This window comes from Danaus plexippus (assembly GCF_018135715.1).
Source record: "Danaus plexippus chromosome 18 unlocalized genomic scaffold, MEX_DaPlex mxdp_20, whole genome shotgun sequence".
In the NCBI taxonomy this organism is placed as follows: Eukaryota; Metazoa; Arthropoda; class Insecta; order Lepidoptera; family Nymphalidae; genus Danaus; species Danaus plexippus.
Window position 1 is genome coordinate 982,691 of NW_026869853.1, and position 24,268 is coordinate 1,006,958.

A 24,268-nucleotide genomic window follows, 5' to 3' on the forward strand; every position below is an offset into this window, starting at 1 on the left:
TTAGGGTCTCGCAATTTATTATAGCCTAAGAGTTAGGCTATAATAAGTTTAGGCCCTAAGTAGTTATTGTTATTGTCTTTGATATATAGCTACTCTAAATATGGGTTTAAAAATCTTATAACAAAATTGTGCCGAAATATATTATTCCTAAATTTCTAGGTTTTCCCTCGGAAAGGAAGAACTATTTTTTTAAATGTCTATGAATGCTTATCTAGTAATATACTTAATACAGAAAGAAATCCATTAAAGAGGAAAAAAAAACAATATTCATATTGAAAATTATATAATTTAATAATAACTTTTTTGTAAGCATTGGAAATGTATAATACAATATTCAGCTGTCAAAGTCCATTTGCAGTTGATATGATCTGTTTCATCTTTTGTGTCATCCGACGGCAAGTTTTTAAAAAAGATGAATATCTCAACAAGAATGTAATGCAATTCTTAGTACTTGAATTTAACAAGAGAAATATAAACGCCGCTATGTTCCGCCAACACCAAGCATTATGTGGAATAGTAGAAGTTAAGTTCGTATGTGGGGATTGCCTTCCCGCCTTCGCACAACGCAAATAAAATATTTCGCTACTAACTTGGATGCTTCATTACGATGCTCAGTAATTGCATTTTTTTCTTTAAGTAATGTTAATACCAGCACTCATACGTGGTAATGCCCAATTTTAATCCATTCGTTTCATTTAATATATACATATGTGGGTAAATTTAATCCGGGCATGTAACTGTTTAATATGTACATTTCAAATGGAAATCTTCTGAAAATTTTAAATGAGGAGACTAGCATAATCGTAATATTTATTCAAATTGCGGTCACCCGATACCATTATCTAACAATTTAAAATACAAACTTAGAAAGGTTTTAATAGTGTTAATAATTTTTAATGAATTTATCACAAGGCCTCTATTGTTTTGGAAAGAGAAATTATTTTAGCCGAAAGGCATTTTTGATGGTATACGGTTACACAGGGGAGAGTTGGTTATACCGTAGAGGAGACCGGGGCAAGTAAATTTTAGGGAGTCGATAAGTGCGCTTGTGAGTATGACTTATCAACACAACAGACTCTATATTTGCAAAATCAATCTCCATCACCACTAACTTTCCACTCATTCTCCCAGCAACAAAATATCCCCAACCAAATAACCTTACGAATACCTCTGGAAAACCTATCGTTATCCACTCAATTACTAATGTAACACCTACCCAATCAACTACTCAGCAAAATCTCGGGCAAGATTATCCTGAGTTGTCTATATCAGGGACTAGTGCTGAAGATAGTGAGGCTGCACAATTACTTCAGTCGAAATTTCACAGAAGGCTGCACAGAAGGATACATTTCAAGCATTTTTAAAACTTAAGTAAATTAAAAGTGTATTGTATGTACAGTATTTCGATTTTATTGTAATAAATACATACCTTAAAGTTATGGTAAATTTTACTTCTGTATCCAAACACAATCTCGTGCAAGTGTTTTGCTTTTTTTTATTTCATCTCGTATGCGCTTATGTAGCTCATCAAAGGATTTTATTGACATCCTGTAATATTTGAGAAACTCTTCTGGATGTACTCGTAACTCTGCTCTTTGGAGATAGTATTGACTTTCCGTTAATCTCCGAGTATTCGACGGATAAACGGAAAATAGTAATGCTAATGTTTATTATTCTAAATCATTAAAAGACTAATAATTTATTATATATCTAGTAATAACGTTTCTTTTTATCATTGCCGACTGGTGAAAATCGAATCGAAAATAAACGAAATTTTATAAACGAACAGCACATTGAGGAGATTGGTCAAAAGATGCCCTTAGAAGTGCAGGCGTCTTTGTGGTATAAGGCAAAATTGATTACTATCTAGCAGACTTTGGTGTCCCACAAAAACTAAGATCTGAAAATATATTATCTGAAAGGCTAGATGTAAAACCTATAGCTCGAGGTGCCAAAACTGTGTCAGACTGTTGGGACTGTTGTTGTTTATCACCCATGAGATGTTCAGTAAAATTGAAGTTATGTATACTTCTGTCAATTATAAGTTACATATTATTCTTGACACAAGAGATTCCTGTGCGGATTTAAGTAAACATATGATTGAGATTGAAATATGTGAATTGAAAGCCTACATTACATAGGACTTTTGTTTATGGCTGGATAACATCGGTCTAACAAACAATCATATACAAAAACGAACGGCCCGTGTAAATTTACCTCGTCAGTTACGCAAAAGACCGGCGGATTTCCTGGATGAACCTAGTGAAGAGACACCGGACGGTAATGTTTTGTACATTGGCAAAATCAAATCGTAGCCCTACGCTACAGCCAGCCAGCAACTGGGTAAAAATCATCAATCACTAGATTCAATAACACATTTTCACGGAGTATGAACAAGTTCTAATAGACCACGCTAAAGATTTAGCCGCTAGATATTTGCCATTAATAAAAAAGAGTTTGAAACTAGCTTTCTTCTTAGCCGAATGATCCCTCATCGCTTTAACAAGGAGGAAAAAAAACAATGCTGCTATGATTTTGATGCAGGATGTTCTAACATATCGTTACGAACTCTTAAAGTTCATAATTTTATAATAACTTAAAATTACATTGAACAAATTTGCACCTCCTAAAATTTATAATTGCGAAGAAACTAGAGTAAACTGAATGCATAAGCATTAAAAAATTCTCGCTGCAAAGACTGTTCGTCAAGTGGGAAAGTTTACTTCTGCTGAGAGGAGCAAAAAATATAGCAGTCTCGTTCTGTATGAACGCTACCGGCCTCTTTAATGAATGCACAAGTGTGATTGAATTGAAAGGCAAAAGGAAGGATGAGTAGTTTCTTTCACGCTAGAGGCAAACGTTTGTAAACTAAAGAGCCTCTGTTGCTCCTATTGGATGGTCACTGTAGCCACAAGATACTGGCGGTAATCAATTTTTGTCACGATAATAACATTTATTTAATAAGCTTTCAGGCACACATGACGCATACGCTTCCAACCCTTCGACAGAACTTTCATGAACAGTTTAAAGTTGCCTGTCACCAATGGTGCGACTCGTGGATGAGAGCAAATTTTGGATAACCGACTATGATATTGCCGATTTTATTAATAAAGTATCACAAAAGCTGCTCTTCTGGATATTATGGAATCTGGATGTAAATACTTTCAATTTGCCAATTTGATATGAATTTGTTTTTCGATCTGGATTATCTGACAGCCGACATGACCAATGCTCCATTAGAAGAACCAGAAGCTTGCTCAAATACTACCGATTCGAACATTATGGATTCTACATACGGTATGGAAAAAGAGGAAACGAGCCAAAATAAAAGCAGGAAATGAAGCTAATAAAAAACAGCCATTAAACTAAGTCATCCTAATCAGAAAAATCTACTTGATTTGTATGCTTAGAAGAATACGACGAGGACATGATAATGCTTGTTCCACGTGTGAGTAGGGTCATGAAGCGAACTGACATTCCAGAATGTTCCAAAGTCTGTAAATGGATCGTTGTCAGATGTTTTAAGACTGTCCGATGCTAGATGGTTGGAGTGAAGTAAGTCCAGTACGCATAATGAGATCTAAGATTTTCACGAGTTTTATTCATTTGAATGAATAATTATTTTTTGGATAAACTACGCGTGATTTATTACTACGAGATCTCGTCTGCCCGTGATCACGGTTGCTGAAAAGTAACCGAAACGTCGGGAGTATGTAGTTTTTTACAAAAATAAATAGTTTATCCGAAAAATATTAGTTTCATTTAAATAAGTCCAGTACGTCCAGTACTTGTAGAACCTGCAGTAATTCACCCAAGTTTAATTTATTTATATTTTTGAACACGTTGACGCAAAAGTTGTAAAATTGATCCTTTAAATAAATTAAATTAATTTAAAAAATTATTTAGTTAGTTAAACTGTCAATGAAGATACCTTTTTCAAGATATATATATATATATATATATATATATATATATATATATATATATATTTAATAAAAACAGTAAGTAACCGCTTCTGGGGGACTTCCCTCTACGAAATAATCGACTCTCCCCTAAAATAATTTTACCTAGTCATTTAAAATTCCTTGCATAATCTGAAGCATGCATTCTTAACGAATATAGATTTAGAAATGTTTATAATGATGAAATTAAAGCTGTTGTTCACAGATTACGGAAGCAGACATCATATAAATATTAATGAAACATATCAACACAAGTCTTGTGGTAAACACTATAAAAGACATTTAAAATGGCGGCGGCGGTGTCGTTATCTTGGTGCCTAATTTCATTGGTCCTTGGCCCCTCGCGCTTCTTCTGGCTTCCATTTCGCGTTGACGCTGTAGTTTTCTTTCTTCGCGTTTTCGTCTCAATTCGTCCATTTTGGATGCATTGTTTTCTATAAATTATTTTTAATTTGTATAAAGAACAATTATCGTTATATAATATGTACAAGTTTACGAACTAGCAGACATCTTTCATACTATGTATTATTAATTTCCTCCATAGTGGAAGTATGATGTATATTTTACAATATTTCTCTGTCTCACTCATACAACTCTCTATCTCTCTTTCTCTCACCGTCAGCGTTCTCCTCAATGGGTTCAAACTCTCCGTCCTCCCAGCCGGCCAGCGAGTCCCCGCTGTTCTGATGCGCCGGTCGGTGCTCCAGCCTCGACCCCCTAACGTAAGTCGCGTTAGCATTATTCACCGGTTCCGTCCACGAGCTGTTGTTCCAAGTCTCCGATGGACTAACCAGTTCCGCTTCCGCTGTCTGTTAATACCATACGGCTTTATAAGTTTGGTTAAACAGTCTTTTGATAATAATAGTTTAGTTTTACAGATGTATATAGAAACTTGATGAGTAACAAAAATGAAATGGACAAAAGATTTGCAACAGAATATATATATATATATATATATATATACAAATATATTATTTAATCTATTCTTAAAGCTAAGTATGTGTTAGTAGTAATTATTTGTTGAATAATTTTCTACTATAAAATTTTTATATATCTCACTAATGGATTTATTTATTCTTTATTGTATAAAATATAAATCGTTGCCAATCTATTTAGAAATAAACTAAATAAAATACCATTTCATATATAAAAATTAAGAATTGCGAAAGTTTGTGTGAATGTATGAATTTATAAATGTTTTTGTCTATGCCAAAAACGACTACACGGATTTTGATAAAACTTTACATTGTGTAGTTCAGAAACCAGAATAAGACAGACTGTAATTTACTCTAGAATTCTGTCTAATATCCGAGGGTCCAGGCTATAACAATAGTATTTTGCATAAGGTGAGTGATACACGCTGTAGACTTCACTTTTTTTTGTTGTTGTTACAACTGTCGTGTGAATGCACATTATCAATTACTCTTAGCCCAATTCTTTACTGAACACAGATAAAGCCGCGGGATAAACTAGGATAGTAAATATGTACCGGTTGTTCCTGTAGCGTGCCCCACTCATCATTATCCCAGTCATCCTCACAAAGCGCTGTCAGCGCTGGCTGCTGGGCGCTACCACTGCTGCCTGGTGATTTCGCACTAGCGCCCGTCGTTGCTTGAATACATATTTTTATATTTGCATAATTGATCATTATAAACGCACCTCTATTATTATCTATGGTTAATATTGATAGATGCAGATAATCTGATCAATAGAGTAAGAATTAAATTTTTAGACAGCAAATTATTTATTTATATTTTTTTTAAACTGTGGCTTTAGTTACATACCATTAAGCTTAATATAAATTAAATTAAATATAATAAATATTATATATATACATATATATATAAATATATAATTTTTTTATATAGACCATTAACATCAATTACTAAAGTATTCCGATTTTGATAAAACTTGTCTATGTTCCTTCAATATAAACTACACCAGCCACCATAATGAATAGTTAAATTTATATATATTCTTCATTATTACCAGCGCTCGAGTCTATCTCCCCCCAGGCGGTCATGTCCCAATGCTCGGGGTCGTAGTCCGAGGCCGACTCGCTGTGCTCTAGTGACGTCATCGACGTCACCGATGAAGTAGTCGTCGACATACTGCTCGATGAAGGTTGTTCTGTATAGTATTCATTAATTTTTATTTATAACTTGTATATTATTGCTCTATTAATAACATGGATATATTGATATAAAACTAATATGTTAGGATTTACTATGCGTTTTCAATTATTTTAACTGCATTACCGAGGTTTCGGTTATTTTGTTTCAATGAATACTGGCCAAAGTCTTACATCTTATTAAATATTAATATACGTACATATATATATTCTTTTTTTTAACCTACCCAGAGAGCCAGGTTTAGACAGTACAGATTTTGGCGCGTGTTGAACCCGTGCTGTGTCTGAGTGTGAGCGGTAGAATTTAGCTGTTACAGCTGTCACAGCCCAGCCCGCCCAGGTGGCCGCTGCGTTGCTCAGAGACGGTGTAGCAGTGTTCACGTCCGCCTCTGGAAATTATTACAATAATATGTTATATATAAATATGACAAGAGATTAAGGCATGTTTAACTTTTGAGTTATTCTCGTTCAGTTTTAACTTTATACATGTGGAACAGCTATTACTATTTAAAACTTTATAAGATTTCATAGTATATAACATATTCATGTATAGTACAAGTGTATAATATTACCATAAACATAAATAAAGCAAATATATATATAATTCAGAATTATATGTATTTATCCTTCTGAGTATCATACCCATTCCTTCTTTTAAGCTCGGATCTTCGGACACTTTTTCCAGCTTCCCAAGGAATCCCTTTATCGTCCTGAACGCTGCGTCCCGAACCTTAAATCACAATAATTACGCTATATTTATTATATTATTGACATTTTTTCCGTCCGCAAGAAGATTTATAATTTAATAAAAGTGCTAGACCTTCTTATTCTATATTATCCTACTGTTGATTGGGGCAAACAAAGGAAATTATACTACATAAGCAATTTATGAGATTTAAGGAAGTTTTGAATGAGGAATTTGCGCACCCTTTAGCTAATTCTCTCTACATACACCTAAAGATGAATTTGTTCGCCTAAAAGCGCCATCTCCCTGTCATACAGGATCCCTGTCTCATAACGACCCAACTACTTTAGTTGAAAAACAAATATACAGAAAACCTATTTTTCTATGCATTTAATGATAATTATTGAAAGATAAGGAACAACATTTTTCTTTTTAAACACTACGTTATTTAAATGATGGCCATCACGTTGTCAGCACTCCTCAAACCGTTTGCGTACACTTTCAAAACCTTTTTGAAGAAGTGGTGGAGGAATACTCCTGATTTTTTCTTTAATATTGTTTGTTAAATCTGTCAAATTTCGTGGATTATTCTCGTAGACTTTCACCAATAGTATTTCCAGCAGTACTGAATGTCTGGATCCAAGCCTAAATTGTTGCATTGCTTGGAGATTCCGTAGTGTTGCGCAATCGATAATGTAACCGATACATCATTCGAACTCGAATGAGTGATCGAGTGATCGAAACACTCTAGTAAACGACGCCCGCGCCCACACCACTGCTCCCTAACGCCTCGTTCATTCTTGAAATAGTTGGATCGTTTTGAGACACCTGTATAATAACATATAACAAACCTACATTATATATGGCAATATGTTCTAGTACGCTAACTTTAGTAACTTGAGCTCCGCGGTGCATGTTCTCTAAGAGATTTATTCATGCTATATCATGAGGAATATATAATTCCACCTGTTTTTCCGGATCAGCTGTGAGTGGGCACAGTGCGGGTAGTATACGGCTGGCGACTTCAGCTAACAGGAAGTACTGTTGGGTGGCGGCCAGGGCTAGGACTCCGGCCTGACGAGCCGGCGGAAACGAATCACGCGTGGCGCGGACGAAAGCCGACACCAGAACCTTCTGACGGATCTGAGGGTGGAGGTGAGTCGCTATCTTGCCGAGACATACCGTTGTGTTCGTCCTATAAAAAAATAACGAGTTTTTTTTTACGTCAGACAGCTTAAAACGGGTTAAGTGTTAAGTAGGTACGCATTATAGTTTAGCATGATAATATATCTGTATTATATAGAAGATCCATCTTTGTTTCCGTACTTGGGAGTTACGTATAGACCCAATTGTAACTGGTTATGTTATTGTCTAACTTGAGGTCTTAAAAAATTAAGGAGCAATACGATTTCAAAGAAGTTCAACTTAAGGTGTACAAAGGAAATTCCTAATAATTTTATGTTTTTCACTGGCTATCCATGTTAAGACTTAAGCCCAACCAAATACTGTCATATTATAAAAAGAACGTGTAAGCAAAATCCGATACAAGGTTCGTAGGAAATGCAAGGATTACTTTATCTGAATATATGTGGTCTACTGGTCTGCTTGTCTACTTGCCTTATTCCACCCTGATCATCCTTGGATTGCAGTCTAGCGAAGTGTCTCAGTACTTCAACGTTAATGTTATTATAGTTGAGCTTAGGCGCTAAATGGACGATAGATTTGACTGTTTGTTCCCTTATAATAGCGTTCGTGTCCAGAAAACCGTGCACGACTTGTGGAAAAATTTGGTCATTTACCTGTAATATAAAAAAATATATCGATAGATGCATTGCAATGAAGTTATATTATTTTGTTTGAATTTATCCATCAAGACATTTGCTATTATTTTTTGGGCAAATAAATATTGCATTCAAATCAGTGTTACTATCAGTCAATAGGTTCTTCACGGTATATACTGACGGTAGCGTTATGGAGATGCATGATGAACTGGTCCAGCTGTTGTAGCAGGCGGGAGCGCGTGGTGCGGTCGTTGGACGCGAACAGTTTCACCACACACGGAACTATTTGCTTCTGGTACTCCGCGTCTTGGAGGAGTTTCCCCAGCTGTAGTGGTATTACGTTTATTGGTGATGAGTTAACCATTTTGTACCAAGCTAGCATTTTGTACATAGCACAAACAATGTCCGCAAAAACTTTATCATATCCACAGACTTCACTTCAATCATATAATCTGTTACAGTCTTGCTTAGTTTATGATTATTTATTGTATCCTCAGACCTCATGTTATGATGCAAGTATTAAGAAAACACAGAATTATTTTTAAATTTACTTGATTGATAATTATGTACCTAATTTATTTATTTACATATTGCAATGTGTCTTTTTATAAAAATTACACAAAAGTTCTTATGAGGTATACGTATTTAAAAAAAAAGCTTCTGAATTTAAAATTAGAAAACACTGGTAACACTTACTATTCACTTAATATTACCTTAAACATAGGAGCCAATACAGCTGATCCGGCATCACCATAATGGAATGCTGTGAGTAATTGTGGAAGTATCTTGTGAATACACACAGCCTCCGGGAAGTTGTCGAGATATGAACTTAATGTGGAGAAAAACTTTGCCTTCTCAACTTTGTCCTTGATTTGAATCTCCTCTAGAAACAACATTGTGTCTATCAGATCGTTCTTAAAATAGCCACCCATTTTTCTACATCTGAAATAATTAAACATAAAAATGTCCAATTATAACTAATTTTATATACTTAAAAAAACTGCAAGTACATTATAAGGCCACAACTTTTTTGTCTTTAAAAATTATATATTGGAGAGTTTTATTAATAATATTCAGAAATTTTCGATATTGTTTAATAAGTGAATAATACCTTGTTATAATATCAGCTGGGTTTGGCCTTGAGGCTGGGTTAGCACTGACTAGTTCACAGTATAACGTACACAGCTGCTTTGGTATCAAGTCGACAGTTTTCAATGCTGGCTGAGTTTTTAATGGACCATTAAAAGCTTCCCAAATCAGACAACCCAGACCCCACATATCTGAGGAGCTGTCAGAAACTCATTTCAAATATATATTGATATATACAAGGGTTTTACAAACTTATTCCGTCTACTGCCCACTTTGAGAATAAATTATGTTTTAGTGCCACCATTTTTTACATTAAATTATTTTATTTTAAATAAAATTACAAGTCATTATTTGTAATTTTTTTAAGCTAGTAAATGTACAGTGGCCTTAGGGCTCTACACAACACCCTAATTTTCTTCTTGATCTCTTACCACTCTTTTGTTCTGCAGCACCCAAAAGGGGACATTATCACCCACCTTTACAATGGCTGGTATATATTTATAAAACAATAACTTATTATGTTTTTATACTTTATCTGATCATGTATTAATAGTATTTCAGTTACATAAAAAAATTAGAAGTATTTGTTCCTTAATAGTATTTGAACAAAACTAAACTGAGTATTAATAATTTTATCAAATTGTTTTTATGTAATTAAAATACAAAGGACTTCAATATTGTTATTGTTTGTCATTATATATATATAGAATAACTTTATAATAGAACTACGGATATATCGCTGATAATGTATTCCTTACAATTAGGTCAGAGTTAATGACCCCAAAAAAGACCGAAGCTCTGATAGATTAAATTGATAACAATTATTTCATAAAGTTTTTATAATAATTAAATACATCGAGTATAATAATAATAATAGTAATAAAAATGTCTTTTCATATGTAAGAAAAGAACTGTTGAGTAATAACAAAACTTACCACTTTGTAACAGATTTCAATTTAGTTGTATCTTTCTTTTCTGGCGGATCATATATTTCTAAGGCTGGCAATATCTTAATTGGTATGGGATTAGTTGTATCTTGACCGTGAGCAGCAAGAAATTCAAATCCACCAAGTTTCCACTCTCCGGCAAGTGTTACGAACACAGAATATAAACACACATTATTGTGTTTCATATTACCATCATTATTAAAAAATGATAAAGCTCTCTGGAAATAATTTAATGAGGTTTTTTTTTAATAATTGTGCTTACCGACTACAATAAAGAATGTTAACTGTTTTTGTGATAGATATGATGTTTACATTAAACATAATAAATAATAACTTATGTGCTATTGTTATAATACTTACAGTTATTTGGAATATACCCCAGGCTAAGAATAAGTCTCGCTGTTGACCCTCAAGTTTCATATTTTCTATATGTGTAGCTAGTGGTTCTACATATTCTGTGGCTACATATAAAAATTTTTCAGTTTCACAGCTATCTAAATAATGTAAAAGGCTTGGGTGTCTCATAGTCTTTAGTTTTTTTAAGGAGGCTTTAGCGATATCAAATAAAGTTTCCGAGTTTTTGCCAACATCAAACAAAAATATTGACACCTCATCTTGAGTGCCTCTTTTCTTTCCTTTGTGGAGTGTCCAAACACTTCTATCGTCCAAACCACGAACGGGGTCTAGGACTTCGTAAGGAAAATCTTTAGTGGGATCACGCGAAAAAAACGACCACATTTTTTAAAATACTCCGCTAACTATTAATTAATTATTTACAAATCTTACACATATTTTCAGTAACAATGCACAATGGTACATGTATTTTCATAATACTTAAGTTAAAAACTGATATATTGCTTCATTGAAAGCACATTTTCAATAAGAATAATAAGTTATAACGCGAAAACTAAAAGCATTATATTATAAAAATCTACAATAAGCTAAGTTTCATAAAAATATGACAAGAATACAGTACAATTTGCAATAGCATAAATTAGAATTTATGATTGACGTTTATTTTAGTTGCCAGCCTAAATTTATCCAATAAAATCAAATTTTTTTTACGTAATATAAAAAAATATACATTAATATCGCGAATAGTTTTCTATACACTCTTATTGAAAATAACGAATTATTTAAAAATAAAGTCTTTAGAATGACAACTTTTCTCATTAACGTCAGCTCAGCTGAGTGATTTTTAAGGTTATATTATTTTGAAATTACAATATTGAATAAAACAAGTTTTAGTTTTGAATTAGACAAGCAAAGGCAATCAAAATGTCTAAGTCTGTGTCTAGATTGAAGTCAATGAAAAAAGTAGGTGACAAAATTATTCACTCCACTAAACTTGTAACCAATATTCCTGCGGGTATGGCTGCTGCAGGTCCTCCTTTAGGGCCTATGTTAGGACAGGTATACCACTTCATTTATAAAAATGATAACAACAATACATGTCTAATAATTTTTATTTTTTTAGCGTAACATTAACATTGCAGCTTTTTGTAAAGACTTTAACGAGCGTACTGCTAGTATAAAACCTGGTATTCCATTACCCACTCGTGTGAAAGTGAATGCTGATAGATCATATCAATTAGTGATACATCAACCTCCCGCTAGTTATTTCCTGAAGCAAGCTGCTGGTGCTAGCCGAGGAGCTATGGAACCAGGTACTAAAATCATAAATTTTAAACTGTTATCTTTTGAGACTACCTGCATAATTCTTTAATACATTGTCAATTATAGTCAAAGAGATATGCGGGAAAATAACACTTAAGCATATATATGAAATAGCAAAAATCAAGTCTCAAGATCCAACTCTCGAATGGAAACCATTGAAAGAAGTTTGCACCATGTTAATAGCTACGGCCAGAACATGTGGTATTGAAGTAGTCAAAGAATTAGATGCCAAGGTATTTTTTTTTATATATTTTGACTCATTATGCATTTGTTACATCCTTTTTTCCATTACAATATCTGTTTTAAAAAAAACAAATTGTTATCTTAATTCTTAATGTTATTTAGTAACAGAAGCTACATCAGAAACCCAATAATGTGTTCATACCATTCGTTTTAATGCTATTTACTTTCTTGATTAATTATGTCGCTGTTACACATTTATGTGAAATTTGTTTGTAGTTTTTAAGTTATCAGAAATTATTTTGTAGTTCTAATTTTTTTTTCTTTTAAAAAAAAAATTTTTGGATATATGATATTTATATCTTTTTAGGAGTACGGTCAATTCCTTGAAGATAGGAAAATGATAATAGAGGAACAGAAGAAATTGTTACAAGAAAGAAGAGAAGCCAAAATGTTGAGGACTGCTTGAATTTAAAGTGTTTAGATTTAGGGTAGGCTTTTTAGTTTTAATGTTGATACAAAAATAAATTATAAGAAAAATATATGTTTTGTTAACTGTACCTACAGTCCCAAAGAGTTAATTGTCATAATATATGGAAACAATAGTCCCTAAATAGCGTGAAATCCATACAAACTAATAAACTTTTGCATTTCTATTATTGGGAGAATTCTATTAAATAGAAATAAAAAAACTGTTTGGCCAAATTAAACTGATCTATTTATTTGGAAACGGTAATATTCTATCAAGTTATTGAAATTAGTCTACCTAAAACTACCAGATCAGTCCATTTAATTACAAATAGTCACAACACCAATAAACTATGAAATATAACAAACCATATAGGAAATTATTCAAAATTTACACAACATTTTACATGTTTATGAAGAAAACATATGTTGGGTATTTACAAGTAACAGATTTAAGTCAAAAACTAACACAAAACTACTGACAATAGTTTTTAAAAGCCTATATATCCAAGCAAAGCACTAATATGGGACCCCCTACATCTAGTATTTATACAAAATAACCTATTTACAAACACTATTACCTTCATTACAAATGTACTATCACATCATACAGTCTGACCGAAATATTCAACAAAACCATTATTTATAGTACAAAAATATTTTTCTATTAACTACCCTACAATATCTATATTCTAAGTTTCATAATTAAAAAAATATGTTTTTCTTTTAAATTATACAGAAATCGTTTAATGTTTATTAAAAAAAATATATATAGAAATTTTTTTTAGGTTCAGCTACATTTAGAACAGTAAATCACAGTAAAAACAAACTTAATAAATAAGTAAGTGATTTCTCTAAGTATAATATTTAAAGCTTGAGTTTCACATGCTTACCGTAGCCAAGTTTTAGATATGAAGGAACAATATTTTAATTTATTTTGTAACTGCGAGGTATAAAAATAATTTAAAATTTAATGGTTAGGAGAAAAAAAAATTACATTTTCAAAAAAGACATTTTTGAATCTGCATAATTTGTCTAAGATTATTCACATTATATAATAATAAATTGACATTAAAAAAATCTAGTCTGTGTAGTTAAATACCATTCACATGAAATAGTCAAACTTACTTACTGGCATTAGTATAAAATTACATAAATCTACTTGAAAGAAATTGATTATTGTGAATTGCATTGGATGATTTAATGGATAGATATTAAAGTTCTGAAAAATATATTGGAATGTTAACTGACATAAGTATTCAATTAATGTTCAAAGTTTCAAAATTATATAGTGAATTATTTAATAGTATATAGTTATAATTTTTTTATAATATGGCCTTCATCCGTGCAAAGCGCACAGTATATTCTGCCAGTGACATGTAGAATATATAAATTTATCAAGACATGTCAGTGTTTAATTGACATTGACAGGTAGATTAGTAACTAAGCAGCAGTTTTTTATTTAGAAGAAACCTTGTTATGCTAAAAGCCATTTTGTACAATGAATTTATTGTATAACATAGCTCATAGACTATTAAGTATACAGGTACTTTTTTCAAACATTCTATATCATAATAGATATGTTGTATTGTGTATGAATACACTAACTTAACTCTACATTTGGAGAATATTGTTAAGTACAACCTGTACCTCCTGTTATGTATACCCTTTTAATAAATTTATTTAGGCAGCCCTCTTCTTTAGTTTTGGTGAGTTTGGCAGCACTTCCGGTAACTCTGTCACCTTTTGAATTTTGAAATCTGGCAGATCTGATACCATTTCATCATACTGCAGAGGAATCCACACCGTTCCTCCTAGTTCAGCGTCCTTACCACCCTTGAAAATATATATTTTTTAATCATACATTAAGAAAATAAAAGAGCTAGTATGTTTCATAAGTCCACTTAAATAGATATTAGCAGAAGATATATTTCCATAGTCTAGTTATATTGTTTGTATGCCAAGATAAATGACAAAAGGAGGGTAGACTTATTTATCCATTTACATAATAACCTTAATTGGAAACGAATTTGGTCAAATTTGGAAAAGATTTTGGTCATTATAGCTGAATATCAATTTTTTTGACTATAATTTATGATAATAAAATTAAATAAATATATAGTAACCTATATTTGGTAAATAGAAAGTTTTTAACTCACAGTTATCATTACATAAAAGTACCTTAATATCAGTTTCGAGTTTGTCTCCAACCATGATGCAAGTTCTGGCTTCAACATTGAGTAACTTGCAGGCTTCTAAGAAGATGTTCTGATCTGGTTTCTCCCAGGGATGATCCCCGGAGACCAGCACGCAGTCGAAATACTTCTCAAGATCCAGCCGTTGGATCTTCTCCCATTGTGCTCTCGAAGGCCCGTTCGTGATCAAACCGAGAAGATAATCCTCCCTGTGCCATTCATTCATTCATTCATGTTTCATTCATCAGCTTTAATTTAATTCACATGCCGTTATTATGCTGAAACCCAGCACACATATACGACTTGCACACTTTAATCTCAAGTTAAACCGTGCAAACGTGATCATGAACTTATTCACATATAATTTATTTACTATATGATAAATTATATGTAAACAACTTAAGTCTAATGTGTGCCTTGTTGAGTAACCGTTAATTGAGTATAATATCTTTTGTATTCACACTCAACACAGCAAGCACAGTTATCAATTAATTACAATGGAGATATTTTATCATTTGATTACCGCACACGAAAACGACCTAAAACCTAGTAACTTAACCGCAATACTCAAAGTATCTCCATTGTTGAATTAAAAGTTTTGAGGCAATAGTGATTACCTTCTTGATGTACTCCCTCACATATTTTACAATTATAATTCAAACCTAAGTGTTGCGCACGCGGCGCCCAGAGTTTAGTCACTCGTTGAGCAACAACAGAACTGTTGAAAAACAAGTCATTTATTAGCAACATGCGTTTAAAGCCAGCTCAACATTATCAGAGATATTTAAATATGCTGTTACTTTAAATTAAATTCTCATAAATTTTATCTTATCTTATTTTTTTTATCTCTCTTAAACGTTGGAGCTAACTTTTATGACAGTTTGAAATATACCTACAGTACTCACACAGTACTATGTGGCATTATGACCTAATGGAGTAAGTGACAGATGACAAAAAGCCAAAATCTAAATGCGTCTATGATGTGTTAAATGAAATGGATTTGCCACGTAATACCATGCATTTATAACAACACATTATTCACGAAAGCTGTTGTAAGATTTATGATTCACTTTTAAATTTTTTATAAAAATAATAATCTTAAAACATCTTTTATTAAGGTTCAAAATAGGCAATCACTTTTGCTGTGCGTATTATATTTCAACAATATATTTTATTTTTAGAGTAAGAATAAAGTGATTGCCTATTCGACATATCTTAAATTACATCATGGAGAAATATTTTTACTGTATGATATCTATAAATATTTCTGCATAATATAAAATTATGAACTGTATTGAAAGTACCTCAGAGATTCTAAAAGATGTATCACATCTGGCGTCAGTGCTAAATATTGAAACCTTAATGTTAACCATTGTGCTGATATATTTTCTGAAACAAATTTAACAGTTTTGAGCAATAAAGGAAATGCGCATTTGGCTTCCTGTATAAGCAACTGTAACAAAATAATGATGTTGACGATTTTATTACTGCTGAAATATAATTACTCTATTAATGAATTGCAACACCTAATTCTCCAAGAGATATACATAAAGTACAATAAAAGTAGTGATTAATATAAATTAATCAGTACTTTTATTGTACTTCAAGCAACAAATTTCTTTTATTGAAGTACAGCTGAGAACAAAAATTCTATTTTTTTTTAAATATTAAACTGTCATATACGTTTTTTACAAAGCTATAACCACTAAAATGGAATAGAACAAAAATAATTTTCTACTATAGATTATATAACGAAATTTTAAACGGATTACATACTATCAATTGACGAAATACTAACTGGCAATATGCCTATAGTTTTTAGGCAGACAATTTCGCCATAAGTGCGTGGGCCATTCGTCTATTGCGTAGGATTCATCGTCTGGTTTTGCTCTGAATGCTTGTAGGAAAGCAGACGCACTGTCCGAGGCAGCATCCATAGGCAGACCATATTCATGTACCAAAATTTTTACAAGCTGTTGAAACCAAAATTTAAACATCAATTTGGCAAAATGTATTTCAGTTCTGTGTCTAATGATTTTATTGGAATACTATTCACGATGTAAAGACAGCCACATTTCCAAGACATTTAAGCTAATTGAAGCCGAATATAAGGAAGTGTTAGTTAGGTCCAAGAATAGCTTGGGTTCAATGTTCTAGACGACAGCAGCTGTGCATTCACCTTCTACTTGGCAAAGCTTTTTGTTTGTTATATGATACTGTGAGTTCAATTATTTCATCAAGGTATTTTATTCAATATGATTAAATATTAAATAGTATAACCTAACCCTTATATTAAAATAACATAAAAGTTTTGTGTAACACTCTTTATTGTTATTATTACAAAATTTTTTTTATAGACCACACTTCAATTCTGTTTTCTTTAGTCATATATACATGTGAAAAATATAAAATTGTTAAAGTATAACATTATATTTCTTCCGTACAAAAATATCAAGCCAAATATTTTTTAATAAGCAATAGCTTTTATTTTTAATCTCCGAAGAGTTTTTTGCCCAAATCCATTAATCTATGGTTTCTGCACATTTTCAAAGCACCACCCTTTTTCAAGACAGGAATAGCACCTTCATTCGAGTCAACAAGCCTGCAAAGAAAATCTTCAAATGCTGACTTAACATTGGGGGGTAAAGTACCAACTTTGACTTTTACAAGCATTTCGGCTATTCCTTGAGCCCAACCACTCTCTATAGCAAATTCAGAGATCCAAGGGATTGTCTGCAAGACTCCACTTAAAGTTTGCATTCCCAAGAACCACAAATCAGCTATTTCATTCCAATGTTCCTTATAGGTCATTGACACAACAAGTTCATTAGGATCATTGGACTCATCGACATTGTATGCATCCCAGAGGAATCGGATTGTTGATTGTATGTATCTGCATATTGAAAAATCATTCTTTTTGACTTTGCTAGCCTGTTGTTTTAACAAAAGTAAGCCTAGGACAGCTAGATGGCCATGAAGTACAAGGTTGTCAGGTATATTTTTTAATTCTGGTAAATTGTTAAAAATAAATTTAAGTAAAGTGTTAAATAACATACTGTTTTCAACAACTTTAGGAGCCAAAACTGTCAAGTTCATAAAAATATTGCAAAGGCTGACCATTGCAGCTCTCGAATCCTTCATGTCTTCCAAAACTTTTGGATCTAATTCAGGTTCTGGTTGTGTCCTTGCTTTTCCTCTTTCTGACTTTGGGATGGGTGGTTTCTTATAATGAACAATTGACCAATGAAAATTCATAGCTTCATATAGAATATCTTCCTCTTTAAGGTTAAGTACTATATCTCTAGCTTTATCTTCAACAACAAGATGGCACAAAGCTGGTAACATTAAGCGTAGTAAATCTATTTGACCCAATAAAGATATGTCCATATCCATAGGCTCACCTTCAGTTTTAGTCTTCTCAGCCATTTTTCTGGATCGATGAGCATGGAAGGAATCATTTGCAAGGGTAAAAATATATGGTAATAGTGCATAAATCTGTTCTCTCATTGCAGTAGTTTCTTGAGCAATCCATGCAACTAAAACTCTGACCATAGCACAGATGAAAACTTTCTCAGCATCAGGAAGCTTATCTTTGTTTTTGTCATTTGAGACTTTTGTTAAAATAGATACAACAGCATTAAATGCTCCCTTGAGACTGGTGTACACAGATTGTTTCTCTTTTTGTTCTAAATCTAGTTGATCTGTACCCATATAGTTAATTGAAGATTCTAACACAATGAAACAGGCTGTAACGAGTTCAGCATTTGCAAATGCTTGTTTAAAGCTTCTATCTTCCAACTGCATCCTTACTTCAATAGCACACAATTGCAATAGTAACAGGAAGAATTTTTTTGGATTTTCTTCGTCGTTGAATGTCCATTCAACTCCAAGTAAATCAATAATGTTGGCTGCTAATTTCAAAGCTGGGTCTCTTTGATTCTTACCTATTTTACTTGTTAAAATATCATATAGGGCTTTATATATACTCAAGTGCCAGGTTTCATCGGCAAAACCTGGTACAACCGTTGACTTATTACAACTATATAATAGAGCACTGAGTATGGTAGCTAGTTCAAATTTCCTTTCAGATTGATCAGTTGCAAAGTCAAGAGCAATTTTATTGACTAAAGAGTGAAAGGGCTTGGGATCATTACCCCATGCAGCAGGGCCATAACGACTTACTAATTTGACGAGAATATTAAGAGCTTCGTCAGTTTGAAAACTTTGGTGAGAATAAATTTCAGACATTTTAGTAATGGCACCAACTTCTATTAGAGCCTTTTGACCAGCTTCATGTTCTGCAATGCATTGTAAGCATGTGTATGCTTCACTTATGATAATGAGGTTATCATCATAATCTTCATTGTCTGATGTTTGTACTATATCTAGAAAAACTGGTATATTTGCCAGCATTTCAGGATGTGAAGAAAGCTCAGGTTCATTACAGAAATTTGTAAGAATAGACAGTGCGACAGATTTATAAACAGACGGCGGACAATCATCTTGCACATTGGTTCCAGTTAACAACTTCTTTAAGAATTTGAAACCTATTGCTTCAAACAAAGCTTTCTTCGCTGTAGAATTACAATCTTTGCTTTTCACTAGTTTCGTCACCATAAACAAAGCTGCAAACTTCTCTGTATCAGTCTTTGCTGATTTAAGTATCAGTATACATTTTTGTATTGGCTCAGATATGTCTCCCATTTTAAGCGAACACTTGATATGCACACAAATCGCAGCAGATCACACTTCACTGAGAGTGAGATACAGTTGATTCGAGCGAACGTTGTCTACATCACTTTTATAATTAGCACGAGTTCTGTTCCAAAATATCTAAATCTGGACGTCGAGCTCACGTTCTCCAACTATGAAAATACTATTTATATCACACTGGAACGTGAACGCTAAACATGCGGGTGCAGGCTTGTGGATCTTAACGACGTAAAATCCTACGGTGACAGCGCGCGCAACCAGATATTTCGTCCATCACTCAGTTTTTCTATGACCGTGGCAATGTCAAAAAATTAAAAAAATACTTACCTTATTGCAAGCTTTGCTGTCTCCCTTTCTAGTTTGTATTAAAGTATTATCTAAATCGAAAAATATAGCTGATACATCGTTATTTTCGTCATAAATTCTATCCATAATTTTTATTTCACAATTGCAAAAACACCACCTTAATTTTACTGTGTTGCGCAAATGATTTCAAGCTTGCAATGAATTGTGATATCAGTTTGACTCGCTCACTCTCAAAATTAAACATATATACCCTTCTCAAGTTAATTTGGTTACAGCCATCTATTGACGTAATGAGGAAGTTTGCTGGAATAATGTAAGGTTATTAGCTTGCTATGTGAATAGTTTACGTCAAGTTTTGTATAGATGGCCTAGTTACAAATAGGCTTTTTATCTTAAACCAGGTACCTTATAAAAATTTAGAGAATTAATATGTAAGAATAGATTATCGTATGTATGTTGAGCGCATACATATATATAAAATCTGGTGATTGGAAATTTAATACTTGTACTATTGTGATAATGATTGGGTTAAAAAAAGACTATCGGTAAAAGGGAACACTACATTATTAGACAATTAGTAAATAGAATAATATATTATCAAATATAAATAAAGAGAGGTCAAGTTTAAGAGGGTAGATATATAGACGATATATTTTTTCATTTATTCTGTTATAATTTAATCATTTTAAATAGGAAATTCCTTTATGGATCGAATAAATATGCAAATACATATTAATAATTATTCATGCAAATATTTTTGAATATATAAATTTTGCAATAATTGATTTACAGATACTCATTATAATCAATCATTATTTATGGAGAACTATAGTTTTTAAAGGTTTTTTTATGCTATGGCTTCGTTCACGCTAGAATCGTGGAATATTTTGCCAATGTCAACGTTTTTCTTTGTCGGACGAGTTATACATTGAGTACTGTGTGGAATAAAGACGTTTATTCAATTCTCTTTTTTTTAAAGAAGACAAACATCTTAGTTAGTATATAGTAAATTGTCAAGCAAACTAGTAAATTTTTAAGCTATACCTACTACATTTGATAAATTTACACAAACCAGACAAAAGGACTATAAACCAAACCTAAGAAATACTCAGCGCTACTTGGGAGGGGATTATTATTAGGACGAACATCACATAAGAGACAAATTGTTTTTGGACAAGAAAATAAGATATGAGAAATAGAGTTTGTAAAGGTTTAGGTACTATCATTTAAAATTTCATGTAATTGTCAAAACACCTGTCAAAACGGATACTTGCTGGTAGTGGCTAGTAAAAAATATAAAGTAGTATCTACATTGATAAAAGAAAAAAATAGGCGTTTATAGGAATAAATTAATTTAATTTGATAATAATCAATAATTAATCAGGAATTGTAATCAATTTGACGTGTAGGGGCAACATTGTGTAAGGAAAATAACCATGAAAACATTTCGCAGGTACTCACATCTACCTGTTTGTAGCTAATTAAATGACTAAAGAATATTACATTAAAATCTCAGTTAACTATTGAATTATCTACTATCTTTTTGATAGTAAGATAATAAGCCAGCTGATCCTTATTTGCAAAAGTTGATTCAGCACGAATAAATACCATTATGAGAGTGCTGTAGTCATAGAAAAAATCCTACAAAGGGATGGAAACGTGTGTAAGAAATTTATACGTGGCCCTCGTTCAAGGGCTATTAGATTTCCTGTCACACGCAGGCTTCGACCGCAGACCTTATTTGGCAAACATACCGAGTCAATGCCGATTTCTTACGCACACATTTTGTGTGGTCATTAGGTATATTTGTTCTTTGTGTTTTACAAGCTCATATCTGGTTCAATTATCTCATTTAAATAACAGATTTCGACTTTAAATTTATTTGAAATAAATATAACGTGCAAAAAAATGTTGATTTTATATTTATAACTGACTTACAAAAGACATTTCAATTTCACTAAATAGTTAGTATACAAAAGAGTTTTCAAGTCTTTTTATAACAATACATTAATGAAAGTCTTACAATTTAAACTTTATGAGAATTAGCATTGTTTGGTAGGTACTCCTTTATTTGGTAGCTTCCATTCACAATTGTTCTTATCAGCATTCAAGGTGCTCTTAACAGAATAGTGGCGCCCCAGAGGCAATTAACTTACGATGCTCATTAGCAGACCGTTTTCATTCGGAGCTCGTAATCTCTTTTCTTCTGTATAGCGATACCTAGTATCACGTGTTAGGTAATGTGCTGACTTTAGTCTCACGCAACTGCCCCCAATTATAGTGATTTTTCTGCCTTTAACATTGACTGCACGTAACCTATTTGCTTAAATTGTCTGCGTTTACTTTTTGGCAACAGTAACCTAAGACCGTTAAGCCAAATGCTTGGAAAATTTTTCTTTGTGATTATCATTATTTTTACTAAAATACTTACTAAGTAAGTACTTTGCTCAGTAGATATTTCGGTCAGATTGAGTTTGTCAATATTTATATTTTATTAATTTTATTTAAATGAACCTAATTTTTAATTCTAAACCTTAACTATCTAGTAGGTACAACGACTTGTATGTCATTTTGATAGAATTTAATGATAGATCGTGTATATTATTATGTATGGTATGGCATAATCCTTTAAAACACTCTGATACATTCATGCTTAGTAATTTCAAACCAAATTCAAACAGCTTTATCCCACACTGTTCGATATCTGTTAACAAATCCTTATTGTATCAAGGCAATCGTGTAAGCAATATATTGGTTGAGATACTGTAGCGGTTGATTTACAGCAAACAGAACGTTATCATCCCCTTGCACCTGCCTTATCCGGTACTCAATGCACTTTGGTAGCGTCTAAGCCGATTTACGATTTTGATGTATATTTTACCTGTCACCTCCTCAGCCAAACTGCTATCAATATAACAACACCAATGTAGATATTGATAGAGGTTATAAAATGAATATAAATGACTTACAGACATTCTTTAGTCAAATCTATGTTGCTTTATAAGATAAACTTCATTCCCCACTGGACAAACATCTTCTGTAACGAGGTTTTATGTAACTGCTGAAAAGTAGGATTAACTTTAGATTAAGCAAGTAGAACAGTAAATTGTTCAGTTAGTCTTAGAGTATGCTTGGCAATTGTGTACTCGACAGGATACGCTGAGGCCAAATTTTTAATTAGTTCGGTCCTTACTACCACCCTCAGACGATAAGTATATCGTACCTATATAGACATTTGTTTAATATATATATAGGTACTTGCTCTGTTTATAACATTTTTTCAAAATGTAGTTAACTTTTCATTATCATGTATTATACTTTGTTGTAAGTCATATGATTAATGTTACAAAATGTTTATTATAGTCGAAGCATAAGGGGGAAAGTTTTAAACGAAACAAGTAAGCTGTAAGCTAAAGTAGATTACTTCGCAAACCTTAACACAAAATCGGTCTCAAGAGTAACATTACCGATCCGCAGATATCCGAGCTGATGCACATAAACATCGACACAATTTATATTTTAGGATAAACCCTAGCTTATCTTAATGGAATCTGATACGTGTTTAAAGGAATACCTGTTATCGAAATTCTCTTTGTTTAATTTTGTTTTTGACTTCACCGTAACTAAGTCTACATAATTTTTGCAAAAATATATACAAGTATATTTTTTATTTTAATATTTTTGCACTTTCTATTTCAAAGTTCAAGTCTAACTTTGTTAAATGCAAATACCTAATATAAACCGGGTAGGTATATATAAATTTGCGAACAAGTAAGCATATTAAAATTCTTAAATCTTGATGGTAATTAATATTTATGTTGAAATATATATCAAGCAGGATAATTTCAGCCTAAGTTACAGCCATGTCCCTAGATAAAATGGGAGCACCCACACCTTTTATAACAAACTTAGATTACTGTCACTTTCCTCGTTTTAGAAACTACAGGTTATTACAATAAAAAGAGTTTCTTTAGACCTTCATCTAAAAAATATCAACACCTCAATAACATTTGCAACATTGGAATCAATATGAAATCTGTTACATAATGTAATATAATGAAATAAATATTTATGAAATAAAAAAAATATGAGAAAAGTAATTACGTATGAATTAACAATACTTTAATTGCTCTT

General features: G+C 32.3%; 4 protein-coding genes across 4 annotated transcripts; 1 reads left to right on the top strand and 3 right to left on the bottom strand.

Annotated features, from left to right (window-relative positions):
• Window positions 1–3,988: 3,988 nt before the first annotated feature.
• LOC116773224 (N-terminal kinase-like protein) lies at window positions 3,989–11,569 on the bottom strand. Its single transcript, XM_061528512.1, has 13 exons — window positions 10,956–11,569; window positions 10,584–10,813; window positions 9,671–9,847; window positions 9,273–9,501; window positions 8,741–8,884; window positions 8,396–8,577; window positions 7,745–7,973; window positions 6,736–6,823; window positions 6,321–6,482; window positions 5,952–6,092; window positions 5,452–5,573; window positions 4,579–4,771; window positions 3,989–4,396 (listed from the first exon to the last, which is right to left on the bottom strand). The coding sequence occupies exons 1-13, from the start codon at window positions 11,331–11,333 to the stop codon at window positions 4,245–4,247; spliced, it is 2,427 nt and encodes an 808-aa protein (XP_061384496.1). The 5' UTR covers window positions 11,334–11,569; the 3' UTR covers window positions 3,989–4,244.
• Window positions 11,570–11,765: 196 nt separating this feature from the next.
• LOC116772823 (large ribosomal subunit protein uL11m) lies at window positions 11,766–12,994 on the top strand. The gene is made up of 4 exons (XM_032665091.2): window positions 11,766–12,008; window positions 12,073–12,262; window positions 12,339–12,505; window positions 12,823–12,994. Exons 1-4 carry the CDS (start codon window positions 11,874–11,876, stop codon window positions 12,919–12,921), a joined length of 591 nt encoding a protein of 196 aa, XP_032520982.1. The 5' UTR covers window positions 11,766–11,873; the 3' UTR covers window positions 12,922–12,994.
• A 153-nt stretch (window positions 12,995–13,147) lies between these two features.
• LOC116772822 (N-acylneuraminate-9-phosphatase) lies at window positions 13,148–20,364 on the bottom strand. The gene is made up of 5 exons (XM_032665090.2): window positions 20,156–20,364; window positions 16,914–17,088; window positions 16,420–16,504; window positions 15,102–15,324; window positions 13,148–14,756 (listed from the first exon to the last, which is right to left on the bottom strand). Exons 1-5 carry the CDS (start codon window positions 20,258–20,260, stop codon window positions 14,604–14,606), a joined length of 741 nt encoding a protein of 246 aa, XP_032520981.1. The 5' UTR covers window positions 20,261–20,364; the 3' UTR covers window positions 13,148–14,603.
• Window positions 17,425–19,938, bottom strand: LOC116772821 (neurochondrin homolog). Its single transcript, XM_032665089.2, has one exon. It carries the CDS (start codon window positions 19,817–19,819, stop codon window positions 17,606–17,608), a length of 2,214 nt encoding a protein of 737 aa, XP_032520980.1. The 5' UTR covers window positions 19,820–19,938; the 3' UTR covers window positions 17,425–17,605.
• Window positions 20,365–24,268: the final 3,904 nt, after the last annotated feature.

What these genes read in the sequence shown, in the direction of transcription:
- LOC116773224 (XM_061528512.1), bottom strand. Translation starts at nt 11,333, where the DNA reads ATGTGGTCGTTTTTTTCGCGTGATCCCACTAAAGATTTTCCTTACGAA. An exon ending in TTGAAATCTGTTACAAAGTG is followed by an intron (nt 9,848 to 10,583) that starts GTAAGTTTTGTT and finishes AGTTTCTGACAG; the next exon opens with CTCCTCAGATATGTGGGGTC. An exon ending in TGCATCTCCATAACGCTACC is followed by an intron (nt 8,578 to 8,740) that starts GTCAGTATATAC and finishes TTTATATTACAG; the next exon opens with GTAAATGACCAAATTTTTCC.
- LOC116772823 (XM_032665091.2), top strand. Translation starts at nt 11,874, where the DNA reads ATGTCTAAGTCTGTGTCTAGATTGAAGTCAATGAAAAAAGTAGGTGAC. An exon ending in CCGAGGAGCTATGGAACCAG is followed by an intron (nt 12,263 to 12,338) that starts GTACTAAAATCA and finishes TGTCAATTATAG; the next exon opens with TCAAAGAGATATGCGGGAAA. An exon ending in TCAAAGAATTAGATGCCAAG is followed by an intron (nt 12,506 to 12,822) that starts GTATTTTTTTTT and finishes ATATCTTTTTAG; the next exon opens with GAGTACGGTCAATTCCTTGA.
- LOC116772821 (XM_032665089.2), bottom strand. Translation starts at nt 19,819, where the DNA reads ATGGGAGACATATCTGAGCCAATACAAAAATGTATACTGATACTTAAA.
- LOC116772822 (XM_032665090.2), bottom strand. Translation starts at nt 20,260, where the DNA reads ATGGATAGAATTTATGACGAAAATAACGATGTATCAGCTATATTTTTC. An exon ending in AAACTATAGGCATATTGCCA is followed by an intron (nt 16,505 to 16,913) that starts GTTAGTATTTCG and finishes AATTTGTTTCAG; the next exon opens with AAAATATATCAGCACAATGG. An exon ending in AACTCGAAACTGATATTAAG is followed by an intron (nt 14,757 to 15,101) that starts GTACTTTTATGT and finishes TATATTTTCAAG; the next exon opens with GGTGGTAAGGACGCTGAACT.